Source organism: Staurois parvus, unplaced genomic scaffold (assembly GCF_062004578.1).
Source record: "Staurois parvus isolate SC_StPar_1 unplaced genomic scaffold, SC_StPar_1.0 ptg001870l, whole genome shotgun sequence".
NCBI classification, from domain to species: domain Eukaryota; kingdom Metazoa; phylum Chordata; class Amphibia; order Anura; family Ranidae; genus Staurois; species Staurois parvus.
In genome coordinates, this window is record NW_028319666.1 from 1,979 (window position 1) to 18,161 (window position 16,183).

The 16,183-nt window shown below is 42.8% G+C and overlaps 1 protein-coding gene across 1 annotated transcript in view; it reads right to left on the bottom strand.

The window, feature by feature from the left end:
* Nucleotides 1–2,948: 2,948 nt before the first annotated feature.
* LOC149433940 (sortilin-related receptor-like) overlaps nucleotides 2,949–16,183 on the bottom strand; it is a gene marked incomplete at its 3' end in the record, with an annotated part of 42,652 nt that continues 29,417 nt past the window's right edge. Inside the window, exons 11-15 of the mRNA XM_089664260.1 lie at nucleotides 14,428–14,542; nucleotides 14,150–14,223; nucleotides 10,187–10,275; nucleotides 6,751–6,929; nucleotides 2,949–3,135 (exon numbers count right to left, since the gene is read on the bottom strand). Of these exons, the coding sequence (XP_089520386.1) occupies nucleotides 2,949–3,135; nucleotides 6,751–6,929; nucleotides 10,187–10,275; nucleotides 14,150–14,223; nucleotides 14,428–14,542 (644 nt within the window). The remainder of the gene's footprint in view (nucleotides 3,136–6,750; nucleotides 6,930–10,186; nucleotides 10,276–14,149; nucleotides 14,224–14,427; nucleotides 14,543–16,183) is intronic.

Here is a 16,183-nt window from a genome sequence, read left to right on the forward strand (position 1 = left end):
GATTTCTTTGCAGGAACGTCAAACTGCAGCACTGACCTGTTTATTATGACAGCAACAGGGTCTTGCTTTCAGAATAGACATAAGTAGGTGTGTGCAGTGCTGTCGGATGAGATTTTTCATCCGCAGTTAAAAAAAAGAGAATGTATGCCAAAGCATGGGGGCCTGGGGTGGCCAGTGGGTGGATGGCCCCCATGCTTCGGCATATATATTTTATATTTGTTGGCACATTTCATATGTGACCACCATTAGAAGTGGGTGGATTGAGGGAGGTTTCTAATGGTGGGCATACCACGCACTTTTTCTGGCAGAGATTTCTTCTCTTTTTTTTCATTCAGCCCACAGGCTGCATAAAGAAAAAAAGAACATAGCATATACACCCAACAAGGACCAGTGACGTATTGGTACATCACTGGACTTTGAATGGTTATACCAGGGTGATGCCTGCAGCTGCAGGCATCATCCTGGTTTTATTTTTTTCAGCCGGCAATGGGCTTTCATGTAAAAGCATTCCTAGTGGTTAATTAGCTGCAGAATTGCCTTTACAAGCAGCGGGAGAAAATGGCCCCCCTCCCCCTCCCTGAGATAGCATTAAAAGTGATTAAAAAATAAATAAATTAAAGGGACAGTGTAAAAATAATTAAATAAATCAGAAAAAAAAAAAAAAGAAAAAAAAAAAAAAAAAGGACCCTCGCCCATCCGCGCACGCGCACACCTGCGGTCGTGAGCGTTGACCCTTTCCCAGTATGGAAACAGCGATTGCACCATGCATGTGAGGTATCGCCACGAACGTCAGAACAAGGGCAGTAATTCTAGCTCTAGACCTCCTATGTAAATCTAAAATGGTAGCTTGTAAAGGCTTTTAAAGCGTTGCCTATAGAAATTAAAAATGTATGCAGTTTGTCGCCATTGCACAGGGCATGCGTAATTTTAAAGCATGTCATGTTTGGTATCTATTTACTCAGCATAGCATCATCTTTTATATCATACCAAATAATTGGCCAATATATTGTAATTTTGTGCATTAAAATTAAAAAAGTGTATATTTTTCAAAAAAATTGCGTTTGAAAAATCGCTGTGTAAGTAATATGTGAGATAAAAAATTGCACCACCCACCATTTTATTTACTAGGGTGTCTGCTCTAAGAAAATATATAATGTTTGGGGGTTCACTTTAATTTCCTAGCAAAAATACAGATTTTTTTAATGTGAACAAAAAGTGTCAGAAAAGGCTTGGTCTTCAGGTGGTTAGAAGAGTGAGTGATGTGTGGCATAAACCTCTAATGCTGGGCATAAAATGCCCCCACCCCTCAAAATGACCCCTTTTTGGAAAGTAGACACCCCAAACTATTTGCTGAGAGGCATGTTGAATCAATAGAAGAATTTATTTTTTTACCACAAGTTTTTGGAAAATGAAGAAAGAAAATAAAAATATATTTTTTCTTTTCTTTTTTATATTTCAAAACCTTGTGAGAAAAAATTAGATCTGCAAAATACTTACCATGCCTCTTTTTAAATTCCTTGGTGTCTACTTTCCAAAAAGGGGTCATTTGGGGGGGTTTGGTGCTATCCTGGCATGTCAGGGCCTCCAAAACTGTGATAGGTAGTGGGGAAGTGAAATGAAGAAGTTACGCACTTTCAGGCTTTCAAAGTGCTCATTGGATTTCAGGCTCCTGTATGTGGCTAGGCTCCCAAAAAGTGTCACATGTGTGGTATCCTCATACTCGGTAGAAGTAGCAGAATGTATTTTGGGGTGTAATTCCACATATACCCATGGCTTGTGCAAGAAATAAATCATTTAAATGACAATTTTGTGTAAAAAAAAAAACAAAAAAAAAGTTTTTGTCATTTTCCAGAAACTTGTGGAAAAAAAATAAATCTTCCATGGACACAATATGTCTCTCAGCAGATAGCTTAGGGTGTCTGCTTTCCAAAAAGGGGTCATTTGGGGGTGTTTGTTCTATCCTGGTATTTTAGCACCTCAAGAGATGTGATGGGCGGTCAGAAAGTAAAAGCTGTGTAAATTTCAAATTATCTATACCATAGTTTGTAGACGCTATAACGTTCACACAAAGCAATCAATATACACTTATTGGGATTTTTTTTACCAAAAACATGGAGCAGAATACATTTTGGCTTAAATTTATGACTAACTTTGAGTTTACGATATATTTTTTATAGCTGAAAGTAGAAAAAATTGTTTTTTTTTCAAGATTTTCGTGTTTTTTTGTTTATAGCGCCAAAAATAAAAAGCGCACAGGTGATCAAATACCACCAAAAGAAAGCTCTATTTGTGTGAAAAAAAGGACGTAAATTTCGATTGGGTACAGCATTGCATGACCGCGCAATTATCATTTGAATTAGTGCAGCGCTGTATAGCAAAAAAAGGCATAAATTACAGTATCTATACCATAGTTTGTAGACGCTATAACGTTCACACAAAGCAATCAATATACACTTATTGGGATTTTTTTTACCAAAAACATGTAGCAGAATACATTTTGGCTGAAATTTATGACTAACTTTGAATTTACGATATATTTTTTATAGCTGAAAGTAGAAAAAATTGTTTTTTCAAAATTTTCGTGTTTTTTTTGTTTATAGCGCAGAAAATAAAAAGCGCACAGGTGATCAAATACCACCAAAAGAAAGCTCCATTTGTGTGAAGAAAAGGACGTAAATTTTGTTTGGGTACAGCATTGCATGACCGCGCAATTATCATTTGAATTAGTGCAGCGCCAAACAGCAAAAAAAGGCCTGGTCATTAAGGGGGGTAAATCCTCTGGGGCTCAAGTGGTTAAAGTTCATGTGCGTGTAAAGGCAGGCCGACCAATACTTTTGGCAATATAGTGTAGTAATGGCAGCTTTCCTGGCATCCTACCTCCTGTAGGCAGGGTATACACTTTACAGGAGGTCAGCAAATAAGAAAAAAAAAAAAAAAACTCCACATACCACTCAAAATCTTTTCTAGTACAGGAGCAGTTGGAGGATGTAATTGGCCGATCAAAGTCTTCTCCATTGAAGCAAGTGGCATGTGGTGTTCGTCTCTTGAAAACTATTTTTCTCCCCAGTAAGCACTCGTTGCCTCGCTCATCGGAGGGCGACCATAATTTATAATCATTTTCTGTGCATGGCACACCTGCAAGTAAGACAACACCAAAAGATTAGCAAGTGCCTGTTTCCAGAGCATCACGACAAACCACCTCATTACAACCCAACTGAAGTTACAGTTTAAAAGGCCAAGTTCAGCTTTTTTTAAAAAATTAAAAAAACACATTTATATCCTTTTGAAGGTTAAAAAAAAAAAGTACATTTATTCGGTTTATTTTACTCTGCAGGCTGTAAAGCATTGCACCCGTAATCAGCAGATTGCCAATGGCAGGATCCTGCAGACTCTCCGTACACTGTCTGCCCCTATCTAGTACGGGCAGGAGGTTACTAAATAGCAGGAAGAATCAATGAACTAGGTGAGCTCTCTCCGTTCATTCAAAACTACAAGCTGTCAGCCAAAGTGACCTATAGTTGCAGTTCATCAATTCACAGAACTCTGTGAATGAATGATGCAACTAGGTGGGAGGAGCCCAGCATTGCCGCATGGTTTTTAAATTAGGACAGGGGATACAGGGAGAAAATCCCCCGTCTAAAGTCACAGGGAGGGTGGGAATCAAGGAGGGTGGCAGAGGAGACAGGAGCTGCAACATATTTCACATTCCACAATAAATATGGGTGGAACATGCGAGATGTTACAAAGGTGAACTTATCCTTTAAAATCAGACAAATACATTCCTTATGCATCAAAACAAAAGATGTACAAGTTCTTAAGGTTTGGTTTTCTTTACAAAACAGCCACAGCCTCAGTAGAAAATCCTGTCCCCTGTCAGCATGATACAGAGGTCAGTTCGGTGGTGCAGAAGCAATGGTCTGCAGAGGTTTTACACACCCTTGTAAAATCTTATTCTTAATGAGTCCACTAGACACCACCATATGCAGCCTGTGTCTATTGAGAACATACCCAGGGCAACATGACAACACTCCGAACCACCCCAATGGTGCCTGAGAGTCCTAAACGTTTTTCCTGCAAAACTAGCACTGGAAGATGCTGACACATCAACTTCATAGAATGTAGGAAATGTGTGCACAACTTGATTGTCACTTAGCAAACCTGAGAAGCAGATGCCCGAAACGCCCAGGAGGCGCTAATCACCCAGGTGGAGCGTGCCGTAACAAGGAAGGAAAGGCACCTGCGGAATCCAATGGCAAATCACAGAAGAGGCTGCTAAGCCTTTTTTGGTCGGCCGTCAGCACAAAGAATCGGACCGAAAAGCAGCCGTCCTAGAAAGGTACACTGCACTCCTTGGACATAGTTCACAAGATTGCTGAGCCACCTCCTAAAGGGTGCGACGGCCAAGAACCCAAAGACACAAGACGTTCTCATGTTCAAATGAAAATCTGACACCACCTTTGGAAGAAAGGAGGGGGGAGGTCAAAGCACCACCAAGTCTGTCCTATAAGCCGCCTTGTCTGGTTTTACACAAAGTCGCCAACTCTGACAGCTGCCAAGCCGAAGTGATAGCGACCAGGAAAGAAACTCTGTGAAAGCGTAAGGGAAAATCAAATGCTCTCAAACAGGAGGCTGCTGAAGAGCCAACTGCACCAAATTCAAGTCCCACAGTGGCAACAGGAGCACCACATGACAAATTCCCTGATGAAGTGTGAACCAAAGATGCGTGGCCAAGGGCCTGACCATTTCCTGTAGTCTCAGCAACACCAGAACAGAGGCCTGCACTCTGGAGAACACTTGGGGAGACAAGACCAGCTTGAAGAGAAGCCCCGCAAAATGATAACCCTAAGAGGGAGAGACCCCCACCGCATGGATGGATTCCAGCATGAACCTCTGAACCAGCACAAGGTAATACAGGGCTTCCAGGCCCAGAAGCAGGAAACCCCATCCAGGCATGGGACTGGGAACCAATTGGAAGGAGAAAAACTCCGGAACCACTCCACCTCAGCACCAGCAAGCTTACGCCCCGGCAAGCAGGTCCCGCACCACAGCACAGCACACAGGGCTCGAAGGCAGGATAGAAGGGACGGAGGAAAAGACTAGCAACGCCATCACCACTGTGGACAGTGGTAAGAACACGTCAGCCGAGAAGGGCTCGATATTGTCCAAGGCAGTACCAAAGAAAATAAACCTGTGGAAGGGAAGGGCCTCGTGGGAGCCTGGTCAGCAACCAGCATATGAACCCAAAGACCCACCAAAACATCACCAAGAAATGGAGAGCTTGGAATAGAAGGAAGCAGCATTAGTGAATATACCACATAGGTTCTTCCAGCTCTGGGCCAAACCAGCCCGCCAGAGCCACCATGCACCTGATCCACATATCCAGTATTTGAACCGGGTCAACGCAACTTGGCCTATGTGCATTGGAAAGCACAAGACCATTACGGCCACAGGCCAAAATGCCTACTACGCCACGGTACACAGAGCGGGTCACAGTCTGCCCTGCGGCTCCCTTTGTGAAGGAGGGAAGCTCCACCCCTGGTATCATGGATGCCTGTGCAATCAGGAAAGGATCGGAGACCCACCATAGATCAGGTCCACTTCTTCAAGAAGAGCCGTCCCAAGGGGTAATGCACCCCAAAGCGCCTAGGGACCACAAAATCCGCTATGGGAGTCCCCAGGCACACAAACTCAGTAAAGTGAGCAGAAGAAACAAAAACAAACTGACCAGCTGATCAGGCCTCGTAACCCCTGGGACCTCTCATTGAGAGCTGTGCCTGGTATCACGGGATGCGGCACAGACAGTCGTGCCCAAACCAGAGGACAAAAGCACTGTAGCAGGGGAATAGCTCAGATGACCTCTTTGGACCCCAGCAAGGTAGGAGGGATTGAGGGAGGGCTGCCAGCATTGCTTCAGAGCAGGATCACCTCATCTCAGGGGATAACACCCAAACCAGGACTGCCCACCTCAAACGGCTCATAAAAAAAAAAAAAAAAAAAAAAAAAAAAAAACTTGCCACCCCTGCACCCACTGACTGCTAGACTGTTGAGGATACAGTGTGCCCATCTAGGGACCCAGGTAGGACAGGGGACACCCTTGGCAGTGGCCAAGCGAGGGGGGAGGTAGACCACCACCAGGTCAGCAGGGGTGGGGGTGGGAAAGGAAAACCCCATAGGAACCGACCACCTCAGGAAGCACCCACACCGCATCCGAGGAAGGAGGGGGGCATTTACTTACCAATCCATGCAGAGCGTGCGGGTAAGGCACCCATGACACTCCTTTTCACTGAAGTGGGGGGGGTGTTAGCCAGTCTAGGTAACACCCTGGTCCAGGAGGGGCATTGTCTCGGCCAACCAAGCACGGACCTAGTGCGCTGCGTGCACCCACTGGTCAGACTGGGGTGACCACTGGATCTAGATTATCCAGCCCATTGCCCAGCCAGAATGTTGACAGAAAATCTCCAAGCTTCTCTATATCAGAGAGGGGGTTTTATGCCCAGAGAGGACTGCCCATAGGAATTGCCAAGTTTTTTCTCTGCCTAGTGTCCTACTCCTGTGGGTGGGCTATAAAACCTTGTTTGGTCATGGATTAAAAAAAAAAAAAAATAATATAGATGAGCTGTGTCTCTCAATGAATGAAACAGAAAATATAACTGAGCATATCACGACTCCTTATCACAGCCTTAATGGAGAGGACATGTAAATTACAATCCAGATCTGGGACATAACGCATTCATAAAATGAGGTTTGTACCGAGGACGTCGCTTGTGTTGACCTGTAATATGACCCAGCTGTGTCCTCCTCCAATGTACGACCCGAAGATGGTGAACACTGTGCTTTTCTCCCCGGGTTCAGTCAGCAATCCGTACACAATGAGTGGGCTGTCTGAGAAGTTGAAGGTTTTCCACGTTTCTCCCTCGTTTGTACTATACCTGAAGGACAAAAAGGACAAGGAATGAAGGACAGGTTCAGTCTCTGCCTTCAGGGGGCAGCACATGACAAAACAAACCGCTCCCATCTCCAGCGATATGTTGCAATGTCCACTGTGGTTTGTTTTAGCCCTTTGCTTACAGCACACAAGTAACTTGGCAGCAAAACCTCTCTAAAACAATAGCAGGGTACAGACGTAGGGACAGGTCTTGGTTCTTCCTAAATATTAAGCCTAGGTTCACACTAGCGCCTAACATTCATATGTTTTTAATTTTTGATGTAGTTCATGTTTTTTTGTAGTAGGAGGAGACTGGAATTAAAAACGCTAAAAAACACATGTACTATACATAACACCATGAGGCCAAAAGCACACAATGCTGCACTAAAAAAAAGCACCTTTTCAGAATTCGCACTGCACCTTGTGGAACTGATGGAACAGGCACCATAAATTAAAAAAAAAATAAAAAAATTGTTGCAAAACGCACACTACCAAAGTAGGTAATAATCCACCCCAGCAATGTAGCTCACAGGTGAAACCACATTTATTAATCCCATATGAGGGGAAAAAAAAAAAAAAAAAAGTGATCTCTGCAGACAGTGAACACCCAACCACTAGACATGGAACTCCATTTCTAATTAATTACATGTCTAGTGTTCACTGTCTGCAGAGATCACTTTTTCCCCCTCATATGGGATTAATAAATGTGGTTTTACATGTGAGCTACATTGCTTGGGTGGATTGTTCCCTACTTTGGTAAGTGCGTTTTGCAACTACTATTTTTTGTTTTCTGTACTATGCCAGGTTTACACCCACACCATTATTATTAGGCGAGTCTTTGGGCTTACCATAAGGCTACCCCGCCTATTTCTGGTGGTATTTTTCTTTATTATTGACCATAAAGAATAAAGTGATTTCCATTATTGGGTGTGGCAGCGTGAAGGGAGACGCAGGAGAAATCACACCAGTGTGAACAGGACCTGTGTGTGAGTGCATTATGGAAAGAATATTACACAATCTGTTTTAGGATGCCAGTTACCATGACAACTTTGGGAGGTTGGGTTGGATTAGAATTAGATGTGATAGTCTCAAGGAAGTGAGGGAAAGAGAAGGAAAGCTGAAGGGAGAAATGCATGCCAAACCAGCAGATATTGGACCCCACTCTGCAGCACATCATCACTTCCTAGAATAACAGCTCACAGCGTCACACCAAACTTCTATAACTTGGCTTCCCATCACTACTGTAGTAACATGGAAGTAAAGGAGACAGGAGAAGGCCTAACGCTTCCTCCGCTTAAACTTTTCATAACCAGAAGTCATGGAATCCTACATGTCCAAAACGAACACCACTATGCCTTAAAAGCAGATCTCCATGTTTTATTGAACTTTAATCCTTCCACTGCCAGGCCCTGCACTCCACTTTAAAGTGGTTGTAAACCCTTACATATACCCAGTGAAGTGAGTGGCCTCAGCTGATACATGGGGATGAAACAAATCCTCCTACATAAGTTGTACCTGTGTTCGTATTCTCTTCTCTACATCTGTTTAAAGGCCAAAATTTATAATGCTTGTCTGAGCTTTCAGAAAGCAGGGGGCGGAGAGCTGAAGTTACACTCTGCATAAATCCGTGAGAAGAGCTGTGAGAGGTGATTGGATGGAAGGGACACACCCTCTGAACACAGAACACAGGAACAGAGCTGAGACTGTCAATCACAGGCTGCGGGAGCAGCTTACCCATCTTTTTCTCTTTGTGTCAGGAAAACACTTGTTAGAAGAGACTTATGCAGATGGCAAAGAAACATGGCAGCAGAGAGAAATTACAGTACTGTGGATTGAGACAAGAGCACTATAGAGGGATATGATTTGTTCATATTTCAGGTCTTCAGTTTACAACCACTTAAGCTCAGGTGGCAATGCCATTTTTGCAATTCTCCGCACCCCATGTGCAGCTTCAAGAGACTCATCAAGCCATACATTTTCTGGAAGCAATAGGACCGTTAGAATTAAAAGAAAGTGCTACTGATTTTTTTTTTCTTTTTTAGGTCCCGTGATATTTGGGTAAATGTTTATCAAAACAGTATTTTTATACCGGGCCTCTTGGCTCACCAGCAGAAGTTGGCTTCCTAATTGTTTTTTTCGGCCACTAGAACAATTGCTCAAGCATATAAGAGCCTGTTTGTCCCTCTTCAGGGGGTGAAGGACTACTATGATGCTCAATGAACAGATGTCGAGTACATGTAATGATTCCCCATGGAAATTCTTGAAAATATGGGAGCCGTGGTTGCAATATGCCCTTCCAACGCTCCCCCCAGCTAGTCTGGGGTTGTGATGTTGTTCGGTATTGGCGTTCTCAGACCCCTGCTCTTGTCTTGTCATCTTTTTCCATTTGTACTCCTCCCTTCCTTTTCTTTTTCTGTTTGTTCTTGGCGTGGCAGTGGATAGCTGCCTTTGGTTTGAGTTACTGTCGGTGTTATACCACTGTTTCTCTCATTTATGTGCCATTGATAGCCCCTGCGTGGGTGCATCTTTTGCCCTGTTGGTGTTAGAGCACTGTTTTCTTTATTTTTTTATGTGCAATTGATGGCCCTACGTGGGCGTGTTTTGTTGCTCTTGTCTTCCTAAACTGTTTATAAATTAATAAAAACATTGAAAGGCAAAACAGTATTTTTGCTAAAACGTACACTAAACTCATAATTGGTGCACATCTGCAGGCTGGAGAGATTTGTTTGTAAACAAACCTCCAAGTGTGTATGTGATCACTATGAGTGGAAGTCATAACTGGCTCCTGATCCTTAGTCGGAGATCTGCGGCTCTCAGTGACTGCAGTGCTTGAACTAGTAGTGCACACAGGTGCATGCGGCTAGCTCACAGCTGTAATAAAAATTCTCTAAGCACAGGAAATGTAAAAGTAAACACCCCCCTGGGTGCCCATCATATTTACTAGCCAGAAGAGAGCCTTCTATGCGCCTCCATAATTATGTTCACTTTGTTGGGCCTTCGATATCTGGACTTGGTGTTCTAGTACAGGGTAGTTGGCAGAGTTTGGACACAAACTTGGTAGCCAGTAAGGACACAGAATCGGAGATGGGGAGTGGCAGTAGGTGGAGCTAAGCGTGAAGCAGGCAAAGCAAGAGGATCTCAATCAGGTATCAAATCCCAAAACTAACATCTAGGAAGCAATACAGACAGAAGGCATTTGATCTTTTGTATTACACAAAAAGTTCTTGGATGTGATATACATATAAACTAACAATCACCTACTTTATTTGGTTGGTCTCTACACCTTGAGCAATCGCCATCAGAATGCCGCCATGGTCACCCCAAGTGCAATAATGCGATCCTAGAAGGGACTGCAGAGAAAGCGTTTATTAGTAATAAGGTTGGATATTTTTATGGTGAGAAACATGTTCATTAATAGGATCATAGCTGACCCTGGCCATGAGTATGTTTGGAGTGTGCAATGACACATGGATGGCTCAAGCTGCAGCTTCCATCATTTGGTTTTAAAGCTGAATGCTGCACCTCAATGACTTCCAATTGCCCAACAGATAAAGTTCAAAAACGCTAACACTAATGTATAAAGCCATTTATAACTCTGCCCCAATTTACATCACCGATCTTGTCTCCAAATATCACCCAAACCGTACTCTCCGCTCCTCACAAGACCTCCTACTCGCTAGCTCTCGTTTCCTCCTCCCATGCTAGTCTTCCCCCATCCTCTGGAACTCTCTACCCCAATCCATCAGACTATCGCCTACTCTGCTCACTTTTAGGCGCACTCTGAAAACCTCTTCAGGGAAGCCTATCCTGCCCTCAGCTAATACTGGAATCCTCTACTCTTCCAACCACTCCATCCCCCACAGTTATTACCTCTTGTACCACTATCCCCTCCCTCCTAGATTGTAAGCTTCAAGGAGCAGGGCCCTCGAACCCCTCTTGTATTGAATTGTTACTGTACTGTCTCTCACCATAATGTAAAGCGTTGAGCAAACTGTCGGTGCTATATAAATCCTGTATAATAATAATCCTTGAATGACTGATGTGGATATGCTCTTCTCTATGACCATAGATGCCCATTCTAAACACGAAGATAAAAAACCTTCTGCATGCAGCTCTCCACTACAGCCCCCCCCCCCCCCCCCCCCTTACCACCTTCCCGCCTGGCTTATAGTAGATTGACGGCTGGGCGGGACACTCGCCGTTGTGACTGGGCATCCTATTAAAACGAGCTGCTCACGCAGCTGCGGGGCCACGTAGTCTGTCATCGGCTGTGTCCACGGGACACAGCCGATGGCATATCACTACACCGGCCCATTGCCAGTGTCATGTGACCGCTGTGACCAATCACAGCAGATCACATGTTAAGTGTATACAATGGATGGCTTCCTGTCATGCCATCCATTGTATACAATTATATTACCTGTGACTGGTCAAGGCAGTCACATGATACAGACAGGGCCAATCGCAGCCCACCTGTATCATGTGATCAGCTTTGTACAATCAGAGCTAATCACAACAAAAGACTGACTGAATTAGTGTCATTCAATAACAATGATTGCAAATATCAATGAAATACGATATTAGTATAATATGGTAATAATGGTAAACATATAAGTGCACTCAAAGGTAAAGCAGCTATGCACAAAGGCAACCAAAGTAAAAACCTCAAAAGAATATAATGGTAATGCATTGGCGATCCCCTCTGATAACGTGCGGGTGCATGAAACGCGCAAGGAGAAGCCAATTACACGGCGACGTCACGCCGCCGGAGCAACGGCGGCCATCTTTATTGAAGGACGGTTAGTCCCATTTCTTATTGCGATTTTATCTTGTTTTCTGAATGCAATACTCAATAAATGAAGATTTAATTTACTACACTATGGGCATATTCCTGTGTCTGAACTCCTGAGTGGAGCATTAACTTTCAGATGCCCTGTATGTGACAAAGATCCATCCCAGTACCCAGAGGGATCCTCCTGCATATCTAGGAAGCAGCATCCATCTATCCCTTAAGGGGAACTCTGGCTGTGTTGGGTCAGCACTTAAAGTCCCAGGATCTGATTGTTCCACCACCGTGTCCTTCAGAGGGAAATCACCCCAACATCATATCTACCTTGATGACTTCAGGATATATTTATACTGGCGCATATATACTGCGCATCTGGTGAGTGCGCAATTCTCTTCATATCACTGCTCAAGCACAGACGTACCAGAACAAGCAGCACCATTAAGAGCACTGAAAGTCACTTTACGAACTTCAATATTATTCTGTTTAATGAACTTTTATCACAGCATTTTACAATAAGTATTGTGCTATTTTTATCAATTTTATGATTTTAATATTGATTTAGCGCTGCACTACCGTTCTATTACATTGGTATTAGTAATCATAATGTGTTGAAAAAAGAAAAAAAAAAATCCTGATCACTTGCCCAGAGTAGTTCAATGTTACTATGGTAACATTGTATTGCTTTGGTCACAGTGTGCTGAAAAATAAAATCGTAAAAAAAAAAGTAATAAAAAAACAAATTAGAAACATTTGAAAAAAAAATTCAAATTCAATTATTATTTTCAAAGAAATGTAGCAGAATACATTGTGACCTAAATTTATGAAGAAATGTTATTTATTCATAAAATTTTATAACAAACGAAGAAAAGTGGTTTTTTTTCAAAAAAGTTTCAGGTGTTTTATTTAGCAAAAAATAAAAAACTCTGGTGGCCAATCAGTGATCACATGAATAGTAGTAAGCAAGATGTCACTTCCTGACATCATTGCTTACTAAATGCGAAATCTGTGAATGATCACAGAGATCACATAGTACAAGGCTATTCACAACAGCCTTGTACCATGTGACAAGCTGTTACCAATCACAGCTCACACAGTATTTCTCAATGGCTGCAAGAATGCAGCCAGAGAGAAGCAGAAATTATTGCTTTTACAGCCTTTATGAGTGTAAAAGCAATCAATGTACAAAAAAAAAAAAAAATCATCACCCCCCACAAGTAGTACAGTGTCACTATGGTGACACTGTACTGCTAGGGTGACAGTATGTTAAAAAAAAAAAATTATAAAAAAAAAAAATTTAAAAATAGTTTTTGATAAATAATTTTTGGCTATAAACTAATTTGGGTTTTTTTTTTTTTTTACTAAAAAGATAACTGAATACATTTTGGCCATTATTTTACTTAACATTTTTGGACTTTCATTTATATAGCAAAAAAAAAAAGATAAAAATCCCAGTGTTGAATGAATACCACCAAAATAAAGTTTTATCCATCTCAAAAGAATGCTAAAAAATTCATATGGGTACAGTGTTGCATGACCGCGCAATTGTCATTCAAAGTGCAACAGCGCTGAAAGCTGAAAATTGCCCTGGACAGGAAGGGGGTAAAAGTGTCCAGACATGAAGGGGTTAAGCTCTGCTCAGAAAACTTTTATCACCCCTTCACATAGGGAGCATTTTCTGGGAAGAGACTGCCACATGCTCACCAGTCCTGCTGCAAGGCCAGAAGGCCAATCTTCAAACCTTCACAGTGGGTGGGTGTCAAAAGGACTTTCAGGGACTAGACTCCTCTCCAGAGAAATTGCTGCCTTGGATCTGTACCAACACCATGCAATAAGGTCAGGAGGAGACACTGCACCCCAGAGATCACTGCCTGCAGGATCCAGCATTGTCCCCATTCTTGTGTGCAGGATCCGATTAGAGTCTCCCCTGGACAACTGTTCTGAATGAAGCCCTCCTCTACTAACATGGGTGCAAGGAATAGGCCATGAAATTAGAACCTAAACCCCTGAAAGGAAATCTTTCAGAGAGACTCTAGGCACATCCATCACTTAAATACACTAGCTAAAATCCAAGGTTAGCTGAGCTAGGAAGGGTTATGCCTGCTTTTTTGTCAGATGTCCTTCCAACTGAAGGTGGCAGCCTACCCCAAGTCATGAATATAAAGTCCTTGGTGTCCTGTCATCTACAATTAAGAAGGGCTGTTTTAGCTCATCAGGCAGGAAATGTGAACTGACAAGTCTCCTGAGTTATCCATCAAAGCTATCAGGTGGCAGCAGAAGAAAAAAAAAACAAACAAAAAAAAAAAAAAAAAAAACTTTGGCATCTTTCATGTATCAAGGCAAATCAAGCAGATTTACAAAGCAAGTAAAAAAAGTTTGCTTGTTCTATAAATAAGGTGTTTTGCATGAATATGTCCAGGATGAAAACATACAATTACCTCCCTCCATCGAACGCCAGCACTGCTGGAAATATACAGATTAATTTTACCGATCATTTCCCTCCCAACAGAACCTAGAGGGAGAGAAATGTTTAGAATTACTGTGCAACTTCTTTGGAATTAAGTCATTATCAGATTTTAATTCTAGTATTTAGGCAACTCTGAAAACATAACAGTGAATCAGTCAGATTCTGACGATAAGCTGGTTTCATAAACAATCCCACTACGTTCGCATTTTATTCCTCGGCTTTCGACCAGAACCGCACCCAGAAACATACCAGTCGCTGCGATTAACCCTGGTGCGGAATCCTTAGAGACAATGGGCATGACACGGCCCTGGGAGGTCAACTGACTGAGAGGCTGTGCCAAGTGCAGGTGGCAGTCCTTTGGGCTCTGCAAATACAGAACACAGGAGACAAAGCCATAAAAATGAGTATATCTATACAATACAAAACGCTCAGAGGACAAACCTGTTAAGCAAGGCATAGAATAAACTATTTTCTCTTTCCTTCCTTCTACCACAGGTGGAAGGAAAGAAAAATTGCTAGATTTTCCCATCAACCCACTTTAACTCCCTGCTTAAACCAGGGCTGAGGATTCCTGAGAGAAGTACTGAGGCAAGGTGCTGTGATGATTACAGGAAGCTATGTACAGAACTCTGCCAGCCCTTCCCACTAGCCATGATCTGCCTGCACTGCATAGAGAATCATAGAAAATCGGAGGATGGCACTGGGTTCGAAAAAAATGTAATTTAAAAAAACAGAAATATTTTATTTTAAAATGTCATTAGTATGTTGAGGGTTGGGGGTCAGGGAAGGCAAAATATAAGCAGATTAAACTCTATAACAGGGCTTACCAGAAAAGCTTGAATTTTTAGACAGTTCAAAAATCGCATTACAAATTGCACCCTATTGTTCGCAATGGAACCGTTCTGTCGGAGTTGCACCGATTTTGACAGTAGATCCGGCACTACGTCTGTCAATTTTGGGTGCAACTTGAATTGGCATCCGTGCATAAAGTCGCACAGATGTCTTACAAGTCGCATTGACAAGAGACTGAAACTGTGTGACTTCAAGTGAATTCGCATGATTTCAAAGTCGCATTCAGAGTGAACCCAGGCTAACTGGTTCAGGTAATAATGCAGAAAAGATATTTTAGACAACTGTGCACTAACCCTATGACAACAGCTTGGGGAAGGCCCCTTTTTCCATACATAACTGTGCCCATGTGTACAAAGCCAGCTCCAGAAAGACATGGTTTGATTAGCTTGCTGTGGAGGAACTCTAGTGTCCCGCACAGAGCCCAGACCTCATCCCTACTGAACACCCTTTAAGATTAATTGGAACACAAATTGTGAGCGAACCGGACTTTTTTAAACAGTTGCATTTATGAGTTTTCGAAAATGACTTAAAGTGGAGCTCCACCCAAAACGGGAAATCCCGCTCTAAGGACTGCTCCCCATTAAGGATTGGCACCTTGGGGGGGGGGGGGGGGGGCGGGGGGAAGCGGGTACACGAATTTGACAGGTACCCACTCCCACTTCCGGTCCGATTGCCTAGACGATCAGAAACGGAAGGTGTCCTCCCTCCTTCCCTGTAGTCTTCTGGGACAAGTGACAGGTCCCAGAAGACTACAGGACCATTCATGAAGCGCAGCGCTACTCGAGCATGAGCAGTGGATACCCGGCTGTGAAGTCACAAGCTATCACAGCCGGGCGCCCACACTAAAGATGCCAGCCTCCTGGAATACAGGACGGCCGGTGAAATGGGCTGCAGGGGACACACCACGGGACCGAGGGACAGGTAAGTGGCTGTTTTTTTTTTAAAAGTCAGAAGCTACAGTTTTTGTAGCTGCTGACTTTGACAGGGTGAGTGGAACTCTGCTTTAAGCAGGTTCAAATAAAATGCTCATATTAAATAGCATGAAAAAAAAGCCCACTTGTATAACAATTGTATATACTACATTTTTATTTATAATAAAAATGGAGGTTTCCTTTTAGATGTCCTATATGAAAAGAAAAAAAAAAAAACCATT